Genomic DNA, 12,782 nt, shown 5'->3' on the forward strand with positions numbered 1-12,782 from the left:
GCACCAGCTAACACAAAGGAAAAAACATGACTGCTACTGCTGAACCCAGGACATTATCCACCCCTTATTCCATACCATTCACGTCGTGCTCAGATCCCACATTTTCAATACACCATCGCTCTCCCACATATATACATCCATATACATACAGACCAAGAGGAAAAAAAATCATTTTCTTAGTGCATGGACCAATCCCTATAATGCTGCCGAGTCCATTCGGTCCATGATGTTCCAAGTTCATTCTCTGTTGGGATGATGGCTGGAGGGAAGTCAGGGCCAGTCGCTGGTGACCTGGAGACATCTAGTTGATGGGCTATAAAAGCATTACACAGCAGGCAACAGCATACAATTGAGTTCACTGGCTGTTTTCCCCTAAAATCAAATCCCCTTGAGGTATACATCGGACTTCCCCATCTTCCCGCATTACCCACCAAGTATATCCAGGTCCCTGAGCAAAAGCAATCCCACGAGTGGGTTTGCCTTTACCTGAAGCAGGAATAACCCAGACTGTCTTCCCCAGCAAATTCTTCATATGCACCAGGGGAACTTTGTCCCCCTCTACAATATGTAAAAGTTCTGACTGGGCTGGGCCGGCCCTGTTGGCAGATCCTCTGGTGTTGACCAACCAGGTGGCCTTTGGTAAATGTGTATCCCAATGCTTGAAAGTTCCCCCACCCATCGCTCTCAGTGTAGTTTTTAACAGCCCATTGTACCGTTCGATTTTCCCAGAGGCTGGTGCATGGTAGGGGATGTGATATACCCACTCAATGCCATGCTCTTTGGCCCAAATATCTATAAGGTTATTCCGGAAATGAGTCCCATTGTCTGACTCAATTCTCTCTGGGGTGCCGTGTCGCCACAAAATCTGTTTCTCAAGGCCCAGGATGGTGTTCCGGGCAGTGGCATGGGGCACAGCGTATGTTTCCAGCCACCCGGTGGTTGCTTCCACCATGGTAAGCACATGGCGCTTGCCTTGGCGGGTTGGTGGCAGTGTGATATAGTCAATCTGCCAGGCCTCCCCATATTTATACTTCAACCATCGTCCTCCATACCAAAGAGGCTTTAACCGCTTGGCTTGTTTAATTGCAGCACATGTTTCACACTCATGAATAACCTGGGCAATAGTGTCCATTGTTAAGTCCACCCCTCGGTCACGGACCCATCTATATGTTGCATCTCTGCCCTGATGGCCTGAAGTGTCATGGGCCCACCGGGCCAAAAATAATTCACCTTTATGTTGCCAATCTAAGTCCATCTGAGCCACTTCAATCTTAGCCGCTTTATCCACTTGTTGGTTGTTCTGGTGTTCCTCAGTGGCCCGACTCTTGGGTACATGGGCATCTACATGACGTACCTTCACCACCAGGTTCTGCACCCGGGCAGCAATATCTTTCCACAGTGCAGCAGCCCAGATGGGTTTACCTCTGCGTTGCCAGTTGCTCTGCTTCCATTGCTTCAACCACCCCCACAGGGCATTTGCCACCATCCATGAGTCAGTATAGAGATAAAGTACTGGCCACTTTTCTCGTTCAGCAATGTCCAGGGCCAGCTGGATGGCTTTCACCTCGGCAAATTGACTCGATTCACCCTCTCCTTCAGCAGTTTCTGCAACTTGTCGTCCAGGACTCCATACAGCTGCCTTCCATCTCCGATGCTTTCCCACAATACGGCAAGAGCCATCAGTAAACAAGGCATACTGCTTTTCACTTTCTGACAGTTTATTATATGGTGGGGCCTCTTCAGCACGCACCACCTCCTCCTCTGGTGACATTCCGAAATCTTTGCCCTCTGGCCAGTCCATGATGACTTCTAGAATGCCTGGACGACTGGGATTTCCTATTCGAGTTCGTTGTGTAATTAGTGCAGCCCATTTACTCCATGTAGCATCAGTTGCATGATGTGTAGAGGAGACCCTGCCTTTGAACATCCAGCCCAGCACGGGCAGCCGGGGTGCCAGGAGGAGCTGTGCTTCAGTGCCAATCACTTCCGAAGCAGCTCGAACCCCTTCATAGGCTGCCAGTATCTCTTTCTCAGTTGGGGTATAGCTGGCCTCAGATCCTTTGTATCCCCGACTCCAAAAGCCGAGGGGTCGACCTCGAGTCTCCCCTGGAGCTTTCTGCCAGAGGCTCCAGGTAGGACCGTTCTCCCCAGCTGCAGTGTACAGCACATTTTTTACATCTGGTCCGGTTCGGACTGGTCCAAGGGCTACTGCATGAACTATCTCGCGTTTAATTTGCTCAAAGGCTTGTTGCTGCTCAGGGCCCCATTTAAAATCATTCTTCTTCCGGGTCACATGATAGAGAGGGCTTACAATCGAACTGTAATTTGGGATGTGCATTCTCCAGAACCCCACTGCACCCAAGAAAGCTTGTGTTTCTTTCTTATTAGTTGGTGGAGACATTGCTGTTATCTTGTTGATCACATCTGTGGGGATCTGTCTACGTCCATCTTGCCATTTTATTCCCAAAAATTGTATCTCCTGTGCAGGTCCCTTGACCTTACTCCGTTTTATGGCAAAACCGGCTTTCAGCAGGATTTGGATTATTTTCCTCCCTTTCTCAAAGACTTCTTCCGCTGTATCGCCCCACACAATAATGTCATCAATGTATTGCAGGTGTTCTGGAGCTTGCCCCTGTTCCAGTGCAGTCTGGATCAGTCCATGGCAAATGGTAGGGCTGTGTTTCCACCCCTGGGGCAGTCGGTTCCAAGTGAACTGGACACCCCTCCAAGTAAAAGCAAACTGTGGCCTGCACTCTGCTGCCAAAGGAATGGAGAAAAATGCATTGGCAATATCAATCGTGGCATACCACTTGGCTGCTTTTGACTCTAGTTCATACTGAAGTTCTAGCATGTCCGGTACGGCAGCACTCAATGGTGGTGTGACTTCATTCAGGCCACGATAGTCTACTGTTAGTCTCCATTCTCCATTAGACTTTCGCACTGGCCATATGGGGCTATTGAAGGGTGAGCGGGTCCTGCTGATCACCCCCTGACTCTCCAGTCTACGGATCAGCTGATGGATGGGAATCAGGGAGTCTCGGTTGGTGCGATATTGCCGCCGGTGCACTGTTGTGGTCGCAATTGGCACTTGTTGTTCTTCAACTTTCAGCAACCCCACAGCAGAGGGATCTTCTGAGAGACCAGGCAAGGTGGACAGCTGCTCAATTTCCTCAGTCTCCAAAGCAGCAATACCAAAAGCCCACCGGTACCCTTTTGGGTCTTTGAAGTACCCTCTCTTGAGGTAGTCTATGCCGAGGATGCATGGAGCCTCTGGACCAGTCACAATAGGGTGCTTTTGCCACTCCCTCCCAGTCAGGCTGATTTCAGCCTCCAGCACAGTCAACTCTTGGGATCCTCCTGTTACTCCAGAAATATAGATGGGTTCCACCCCTTGACAGCTTGATGGCATCAGGGTACACTGTGCACCGGTATCTACTAGAGCCTTATACTTCTGTGGGACTGATGTGCCAGGCCATCTGATCCACACAGTCCAGTAAATCCGATTGTCCCCTACCTCCACCTGGCTGGAGGCAGGGCCCCTCTAATGGTCGTCACAGCATTGGACACTTAAGTCGTGTTGAAAGGGATTATTCTTCGTTATCACAGGAGCTGGAGTAAAATCAGCTCTTCCACTCCATCTGGGAAACTGCTCACCAGAAACTGAAGCCGTAGCTCTCATGGGACGATCAGTCTTGGCCCTTGCTCCCCTCTTCAGTTCACTCACCCGTTCCTCCAAAGCTGAAGTAGGTTTTCCATCCCACTTTGTCATGTCTTCTCCGTGATCCAGCAGGTAAAACCATAGGGTACCCCGTGGCGTATACCTTCTGTATCTCCTCTCTTGAACAATAGGACGTCTTTTGTTAATAGCTGAGACGCGTGTTGGTACACGTGAGGAGCTGGATAAATCAGATACATCGTCCCTCAATTTGTCGAGGTCCTGGGACAGTTTTTTCACAGCTGAGATGATGGAAGGAGTGAGATTGTCTTCGAACTCTCGGAGTTTATGAACCATTTCATCCACTGTTAGTGGTACTATGTCATTCCAGGTCACTGTTGCCAATGAATGGGCATATGATGACGGTGCATTCCGTGTAAGTTTTCGCCACATGGGTCGTGTACATTCAACTTCATCTGGATCTATAGGTGTATCCCCGTTATTCGGCTTGATGTGATAGATCATCTCTACGATGGCCGATTCCCTCAGAGACTGGATGCCTTTGTCTATAGTAGTCCACTTGGCCGAACGACTCGTAACATCGTCCTTGTACGGAAACCTTTCTTTCACAGCTGCCAAGAGCCTCCTCCAAAGGCTGAGGGACTTTTTCTCTCTTGCAATTGCTTTGTCAATTCCCCCTTCTCTAGCAAGTGATCCCAGCTGCTTGGCTTCTGTACCTTCTAGTTCGTGACCATCGGCCCCATTGTCCCAGCATCGGAGTAACCAGGTGATGATGTGCTCCCCTGGTTGACGGGTAAAATCTTTTCGCATATTCCGCAGCTCGGTTGAGGTCCGAGGTCGAGAAGTTACCTCTTCTTCTTCTTCTTCGTCATGTGAGGATGACTCCTGATCAGATTCTGGACCGGGTGGTGAATTCATTGGTTCTTCATCTCGCTTCACCCTTTTTGCCTCCTTTTTGCTTGTTCTCTTGCGTACAGGGGCAACCGATATTGGTACGAATTGGTCCTCTGGTTTGGCTGCAGTGATTATCACTGTGGTTTGAGTAGCGACTGTACTTGTTGCTGGGGGTGGTGTAGCTACCGTGCTTGGAGCTGGGGTAACCGCGCTGTCTGTTGCAGTTGAAGTTTGAGCAGCTGCTGTACTTGCCACTGGGGTAGCTGCGCAGTTCATTGCAGCCAAAGTTTGAGTAGCGACTGTCGCTTTGCCCTCAAATCCGCCGACATTCTTTTCCTTTTGAAGGTGCTGGATAGTGTTGAACAAGGCCCTGTAAGCATAGGCCAAGCCCCAGCACGTTGCCGTGATTTGTCCATCTCTGGTATGGCCAGAATGACCACACACCTCATTTAAGTGTTTTACTAATTCTTCTGGATTTTGCAGTTGTTCGGTAGTGAAATTCCAAAATACTGGGGGGGCCCACTGACCTAGATACTTGCCCATACTATCCCACACACCCTGCCACTCATGGCTGTCCAGCCTCTGGGAAAATCTCTCGGTCCTCCTACATCGTCGTTTGACCCCAGACAAGACCCAAACCTGAATCTGCTTAACTCTTGAAATCAGTAGTGGGCAAAACACACTCTGTATGCGTGTTAGCATGGTGATTCCCATCACCATCAGCAAACAAGTCTCAAGAGCATTAAAAGGCCATTTAAAAAATTCGAAACTCTCAAATGTAAATGGTCTGGGGGGACGACTAGGAGGGTAAAAGGATGTCTCCTTCACAGGTTGAGCACCTGAGAAGGAGAAAAAAGATGTGTAATTGCTAAGCACCTCCATCATATACCTCCCAAAGTATAAAGGTGGTGACCACACTGGGAACATAAGCCAGATCAGTTTCATGATCAATGATTCTATTGTATTACAAGTCATTACCATAAAGTACAATGGGATAAAAACCTTAGCCCAAGCCCCACACTTGAAAAACACTAATACAGCCAATACCGGATGGACGTAAGATATGGTATACTGAAACTGTGAGATCAAGAGGAAAAACCTTGAGAGCCAATAAATCAGCATTGTGACGAGTGACTATCAATCCAGTCAGATCTGTTCTTATCTCAACCCCTCGTGCCCCACGTTGGGCGCCAAAAAGAACTGTCGTGGTTTAAACCCAGTCAGGTAACTTGTTCACTCACTCCCAGTGAGTGGTGCCAAGCTGACAACAATCAAGGTCCGTGTTCGTCTCCCCCCCCCTCCCTGCACCGGGGCTCTCCCCTTCCCCGCTCCCGGAGGAACGGGGAGGAGGATCGAGAGAGTGCAACTCCTACGGGTTGAGACAAGAACAGTCCAGCAACAAATCACCACCGCTACTATCAGCTAAAACAATGATAAGGGAAAATAACAAGGGAAGAGAATACGATACCACCGGCCAAGAAAACGAGTTCCACCCGGAAGCTCCTGTCCTTCCGGGTAACTCCCAGTTACCCCCCACCCCGGGCATGACGTGCTGTGGTATGGAATACCTCCCCGGCTAGCCCGGGTCAGGCGCCCCGTCTCTGCTTCCTCACAGCTTCCCCTCCTCCCTGGCAGAGCATGAGCCTCACAGAGTCCTTGGTCAGGGTAAACATCACTTAGCAACAACCGAAAACATCGGCTTCACCAACGCTGTTCTCAAAACTAGAAGTCAAAACACAGCACTGCACCAGCTAACACAAAGGAAAAAACATGACTGCTACTGCTGAACCCAGGACAAGTACACATTGCTGAGGTTTAGCCTTTAATCATCACCATAACAATCAGCCTTTAACACGCTTGTCCTAAATCAGCCATGAGTATAATGCAGCAGGGAGTGGATATGCTGGGTTAGTGATTATGACTTGGACTTGGCACTGGGCTTTGTACAGCTCTTATGGTGCAAGGGACAAAGTACCTCACGAATAATCCCACAGGCTTTTCCTCATCAGCTGCCATCTGCTGTTGTAGATCACAAGAAGCAGAGAGCAGCCGCTGCCTTATCTTGAGACTTTGCTGAAAGGAGGGCTCCAGCAGCACTGTCAGCTGAAGGGCTGCTCTCCTGTTTGACACTGCTTCTCCCTGATCCAGCGTCCAAACACCTCTGCCACAGGAGCTGGCAAGGCATTGGCTGGGGAACACGTTGCCTGTGCTGCTCTCCTGGCTGCAGTGCGCGCATCTCCTTATCATTTGCCATGAGCTATCTGGAGTCCTGAAAATGAAGAACAGTAAGAGGCAAGTTCTAAGAAGTTCTTCATCTTTTTGTGTCAGTATCTATCTCATCTGGAGAAATGTGAATGTTGCCTGATACAGGAAAGAATGAAGTGAAAGACATGGGATTTCTGCCCTGGGACAGAAAGGAGGCAGGAAGTGAAAACCTATTTTTGGGTAAGCATGAAGAGACTGCCTAGCTATTCCTATGGCTATTCCTATGGCTCACACTGGAACTGAGAATGCCTCCAACACAGGCTAAGACAACCCACTTTTCATCAGACTCACAGACATGAATTCCTTCTTACTTTTGCAGTCAAGATCATATGAAAGAGCAAAAATCCCAGTCTTGACATCTCCACTTGATGTACAGGGGGGTTGTACAAGGGGGTGGTACAAGGGGTTTCTACAAGGGGGTTGTGCAAGAGGGGATAAAGGAATTTTGCCTGTTTAACAGAAAGTATTGTTTGCAAATACCTGTCAAGCTTGCCATGTAGTACCAGGGCAATAAGCTATTGGTAAGGGGGAGAAACAGTCTGATAAGGGGAAGAAACAGACTGATAAGGGGGAGGAACAGTTACTTAGTTCCAGTGAAGACCAGCTTTGTGGTTTGGACTTTGACCAGACTCCTAAAGAGCATGCGTGACTGCTAGAGGTGAAAAGTTCAGGCTCCAGAAAGACTCATTTACTTCACCTTGAAGACCCCTACTCACAAGAGGAAGACTCATTTACTTCATCTTGAGACCCTCGCCCATGACATGGGGGGGGCACTGCGCAGGAGAGGATAGGATAAGACATCAATATGCAAAGGCGTATTGTGCAACCTTATGAATATCTATAACTTTAGAGAATAAATGTAGAGGGAAACAACACAGGCACGCATGCCTTTGGAGGAGCTATCCCCCATGCATCTCAGCGCTGAATAAAAGCATACCTACTTTACAACTTTAACGAGTTGTGGAGTCTATCCCCATATCAAAATCTTTCTTGTCATCCATGCAGACTTAGGGACCCAGTTTCAGGTGGTTGACTGCAGGATTGAGGGCATATTCACAAACGCATACAAATCCCATTAACTTCATACCTCAGCTATGTCCTGAGCTGTGATGCTACAATAGCTAAGCACTTGCTTCTCTATTTCTTCCCTTTCAGAGCATCAGTACTGGGGCTCCGACCTGCAACTTCCCAAAATGCCTTTTGAAGAAATCATATACAATGATGAAAGTGCCTACAGGTGGCTGTGCACCTTAAAGAAAGTAGGAATCGTGATACTAACAGGAGCTGCTGCTAGACAGGGCGAGTTGATTAAACTTGGCCACAGGATTGGGTTTCTGCGTCTCACTTTTTATGGGTGAGTTTGTTTTTTCTAATATCCCTGCTTTGCTGGCTATGTAACCACCTTTAATGTCCTTCACTTCAGCTTGCTGGACCTGTTTTGTGGCTTAAATTAAGAAAAGCTGATTTTTTTTTTTTTTCTCTGCATATTACAAAATGTGGTGTCAAGGGTCTGTATGAGAAGATTGTTTTGCTGTGACAGGCAGGGTATATAAAGAACAACAACTATAACTTCTGAGAGAAGGAAAAATGCCTAAAAAGAGATGATGTCAAATAAAAGATAATGACAAGATAGCAGTACTTATCTATACCATGGAACAAAATCAAAAATCCCTTAATCCAGTGCCCTTTTGAAAAAAGGAAGTTATCTGTACTGAAACTTCTTCTTAGCCTGATTTCAAGTAATGGAAATAGGTAAGACACAGATGATGTTATTGAGCCTCCCATCACTGAGGAGGTGGGCAGGGTACCCATTCCCTGCTTCCAACTGAGTCTGCTCTGGAAAGCCCCAGCCAGTCCCAGCATGCATTTTTAAGACTGCTTTTTATCCAGAAGTAATTGCTCAGCCTGCAGGAGAGCAAGGAGGAACTTGTAAATCATCCTTCTGATGCTAAGAGGTGGTAAACTGAACCTCACTTCCTCAAGAATCTACTACCTGAGTAAAAAAATGACCATGGTAGCTCAGGTCTTGCTGAGCTAAGTCAGCGACCTCCATGTAGCTAAGTGAAGGAGCAGTGTTACTAGCTGACATATTGCCCTGCCTCTCACCCCCAGCTTTTGGGATGATTTTTTACAGTGTATATAAAAAAACCTGATTACTTGGATGTGCGCTTTGTCCCGAAAAAGAGAAAAAGAAAGTTATAAAAATGGCCAGTAACACTTAAACAAACTAGATAGAACATTTAAACATAATTGCAATTCCTTGATGCCTGAAGAGCTAGCAGACCCAGAACATTCATGATTTCAGATATGAAAAGGTCCCTTCTCCCCTATAATAGAATAAAAGATGGCAAACTGGATTTACCTCTAGTTCAGAGAATAAGGAAACAAACTATGTTTGTTTCACAAACACTGGTTTCACACTGGTTATGTGAATAAGGAAACAAACTATGTTTCCTTATTCACATAACCAGTGTCTCCTCCTTTGTCTGAAACCCAAAAGCCAACAGTTAAACAAACAGAAGTGGGTGAAAAACCTTCACCCTTTGCCAGAAAGACCACATTCCCTCAAGTTAGGAGGAAAGATTTTCTCCCCTTAAAACTCCTGTGAGAAGGCATATATGGGCCCTGCTGCAATATGCGATGCAGGTGAGGGTGGTAAAAGCGCACTGTGGTACCAGGAAAATTACATTAACTCAGAATGTTAATTGTGAGGTGAAGGGGAGGAAGGTGATAAAAAAGGTCCCTTCTTCAAGTTAGGATGCTTGAGTAATCTATAAATGTACCAGGCTAGTTAAGATAATGTATTTTTATTAAGGTGTGGCTTCTTCTTTCTGCTTACTGTGCCAGAAGGAAAAGTCAACTGGGATTCAATCATGTTAATGATGGGAGCAGAGTCCCCTGCTCAACTCAGAAACCTCATCCAGTGCTACACAACATTTTCTACCACTAAAAGCATTCCTAATGTCAAGCACTTCTGCCTTTGGCAATCTACTATGGTCTCAATTTAAAACTTGCATCATTATGAAAACACTGCTGCTTTCAATTTCTGTTTTGATGTGATCCTAATTACAGATACAAGATGATTCTTAGGGGTAACCAATCCTGACCATATCTGAGGATGTTTCACAGCTTTCCTAAATACCTGAAGGGTGAAACATTTGTCCTGTTTGTACCCAAACAGCTGCACAAGCATTTTGAATTAGGAACAAATATAGCAAACCCCAGATAAGATGAAAAAATGTTGGTTCTTTGTTGAAGCATACCACTAAACAAAAATACTATACATCTCCATAATAGCTCAAGGGAGAGGGAAAAACCCCCAAAACCTAAATAACAACCAAAACCCCCCATACAGCCCCTTCAACACATACCACAGGTTTGTGCTTGGGTTACAACAAAACCTTTAGTTGTTTGCTTGGGTTTCAGGGATGAGGAGCTCAATCTAAAAGAAGTTCCTCAATCCTAAAACTGGAAAAGATCTTTAAATCTTCTAGACTAACTTTCTCGATGTGGCAGCCCACTGTGTTACACCTATTGTCCATCTGCTGAGTGCTGTAACTTGCTTTTCAATAAGGTATTCAAAAGGTTTTGCTATTTAACTCAGCAGCATTGTAAGATTAACACAAAATCTACATTCTGCCTGGTACTCTGCCTCAGCCCTTCATCATCCTCGCTGTTTAAAATGACTGCCAAGTGTCTGTTAGAAGCTGTCTGCAACATCCAGCTTGTGATAACTCTGCTATGTTTAAGAGAGACTGAAAAGTCCTTTACTGTATAAATGCACATAAACTGTTAGCACACACTTTCCTAATCTAAGTTCAGCTCCCAAGGCTGTCCTAGGGAGACTTCAAAATGGGATATTTTCCAATTGAAAAAAAGTTACTCTTGCCCCTCACTGCCTCTTCCCTAGCACAATTATAAATAGGAATGATTAATAAATACTTCACCTTGTTTGAAGTCAGCTTGAATGAATGTTTAATCTCTTAATAGATGTTTTCAATAGAAGTAATTTGTCAGGATGAGTTCTGAGTCTTGATATCTGTATATACACATATACATTGAAAAGTCTTTATATCCTACAAAGAGCCTCTGTCCGTTAATGTTTCATACAAGGTCAAGGTTGAAATGTGACCTTGGCCTAAATCATTTGAGCAAGTAATGGTTAGGGCTCATTTCACTGTTTAAATCAGCTTTACTCTTGATGTTGATTAAACCTTAATTTTATGTTTCCTTAACTATTAGGGTTCACAATAAATGAATGATGAAAGGCTGCAAGTCTCCTTGTTTTTCCAAAACCTATTTGCTAGTTCATATATTTATTAGGCTGCAGAAAGCGGGCTTCAATGTTGTGGAAGTTTTCCAATTGCCTGTGAATTCTGTGTTTAAAAGAAAATATACTTAGTAGGAATATTTAGGTTAGTTGAGTTCGGGTTTTTTTTCTTTTTTGCTTTTTAAACACAGCTGTAGTTTTGGAAAGTCTTGAAGTCTGGTTTACATCATCCCTATTAAGTCACCATGGTTAGATGTACTCTAGGTCTTTTGACAGTTGCTAATTATGTTTCCATGTATGATTAGGTTGATTTTGCAATATTAAATTAAAATCTGAAGAGCTTAAGAACAAAGAGAGCCTGACATCTAAAGACCAGTTTTGCAGACTAGTCTGGATTTCAAGTAACAAAAACTGGCTCTGCCACAGGGTGAAGTCAACAAGCTATGTACAGGCCAAGGTCCAGATCTGAAAACAAGAGTGTCTCTGCCGGTGCTAAAGGAAGAGCAGTTATAAAAGGGATAGGATGTGTACAATACAATGCACGTATTAGCAGAGCCAAGACTTTTGGGGAAGGAACCAGAACAGTCTTTTTCAGACTACCTTGCTAACTTGCAAGGAGAGAAATTAACTGTACATACAAAGGCAGCCTGCTTTGAAGTTTGGAGCCAGACCTATGAGCTTATTTGGGGCAAGTGTGATATTCTTTACATCTTGGCTTTTGCATCTCCAGTTCAGACATCGTTTAGCTGTCTCCAAGATGCACTGCAAGGATGCTTTTGTTAAGACTATACAAAGGCACACCTATTCAAGCTGCCAGAACTGCACAGCACTGTTATCCTGTCAAGGAGACGTACAAGATGAGTTTCATAAATCAATAGATGAGCCTTGACAGAAAGCTTTCTTGAGTCCTTAGAAGAACACTGCCTACCAGTGCCCTTGAGGTCTCCTGGCCTTGGATGAAGTCTATGGGAAACATCTTGCTAATATCGTCTGCTTGCATGACTCTTTAGACCCTGGGAAAAGAAAGAGGGAGGAAATCCTAAAATACTGGAAAATACAAGCAGGATGGTGCATAAACTTTGTGTTGTTATGTGTAGTGGTTCAAGCAACCATCCATAAAGTATTTTTTAAAAAATAAAAGTCACAAAACTAGCTTCAAATGTTTGAGCACAAATGTGTATGAAGTGGTAACATGCTAAACATATCAGAAATCACTTAGAGAAATGTATTCAAACAGCTTAACAAACCAGTGCTGTTAAATGTGTAATTCATTACATGAAGTCTTGAAAAAGCCTTTAATGGTTTTGCTTTGTTTTTGGATATTTGGAGAGGGTAAGTCTTTTATAAGGAAAAAAATGCTTATTTTTTTCACCATTTATAGCTGGAACCCAGCCTAAAAATTTTAGCAAGAAGAAAAGACTTCTTTCTTTTTTCCTGATTTAACCTGTTTCATTTTCAGTTTTAGTTATTATAGTGCCTGGTCTTGGTTTTACATTTCTCACAGTAGCAAAACTCCACTGAGGTTTCAGTCTTAACAACAGACTTAGAGCAGCATTTTACAGTCCATCTCTTCACCTCTAAAACAGAAATGCATTTCTTACATCCAACTCTGAGGTGGTTTTTACAACTGTAATAAATAATAACTCTAGGTAATTCCCTTGCTGTTCCTCTAGCAGC

The 12,782-nt window shown here is 44.9% G+C and overlaps 1 protein-coding gene across 1 annotated transcript in view; it reads left to right on the forward strand.

The window, feature by feature from the left end:
- BBOX1 (gamma-butyrobetaine hydroxylase 1) overlaps positions 1-12,782 on the forward strand; it is a 36,272-nt gene that overhangs the window by 13,458 nt on the left and 10,032 nt on the right. The window contains exon 3 of the mRNA XM_061479193.1: positions 7,991-8,189. Within this exon, the coding sequence (XP_061335177.1) occupies positions 7,991-8,189 (199 nt within the window). The remainder of the gene's footprint in view (positions 1-7,990; positions 8,190-12,782) is intronic.

The sequence above is a fragment of the Pezoporus flaviventris genome, unplaced genomic scaffold (assembly GCF_033815535.1).
Source record: "Pezoporus flaviventris isolate CSIRO_AGI_PZ_B2104156 unplaced genomic scaffold, CSIRO_AGI_Pfla_v1 ptg000143l, whole genome shotgun sequence".
NCBI classification, from domain to species: Eukaryota; Metazoa; Chordata; class Aves; order Psittaciformes; family Psittacidae; genus Pezoporus; species Pezoporus flaviventris.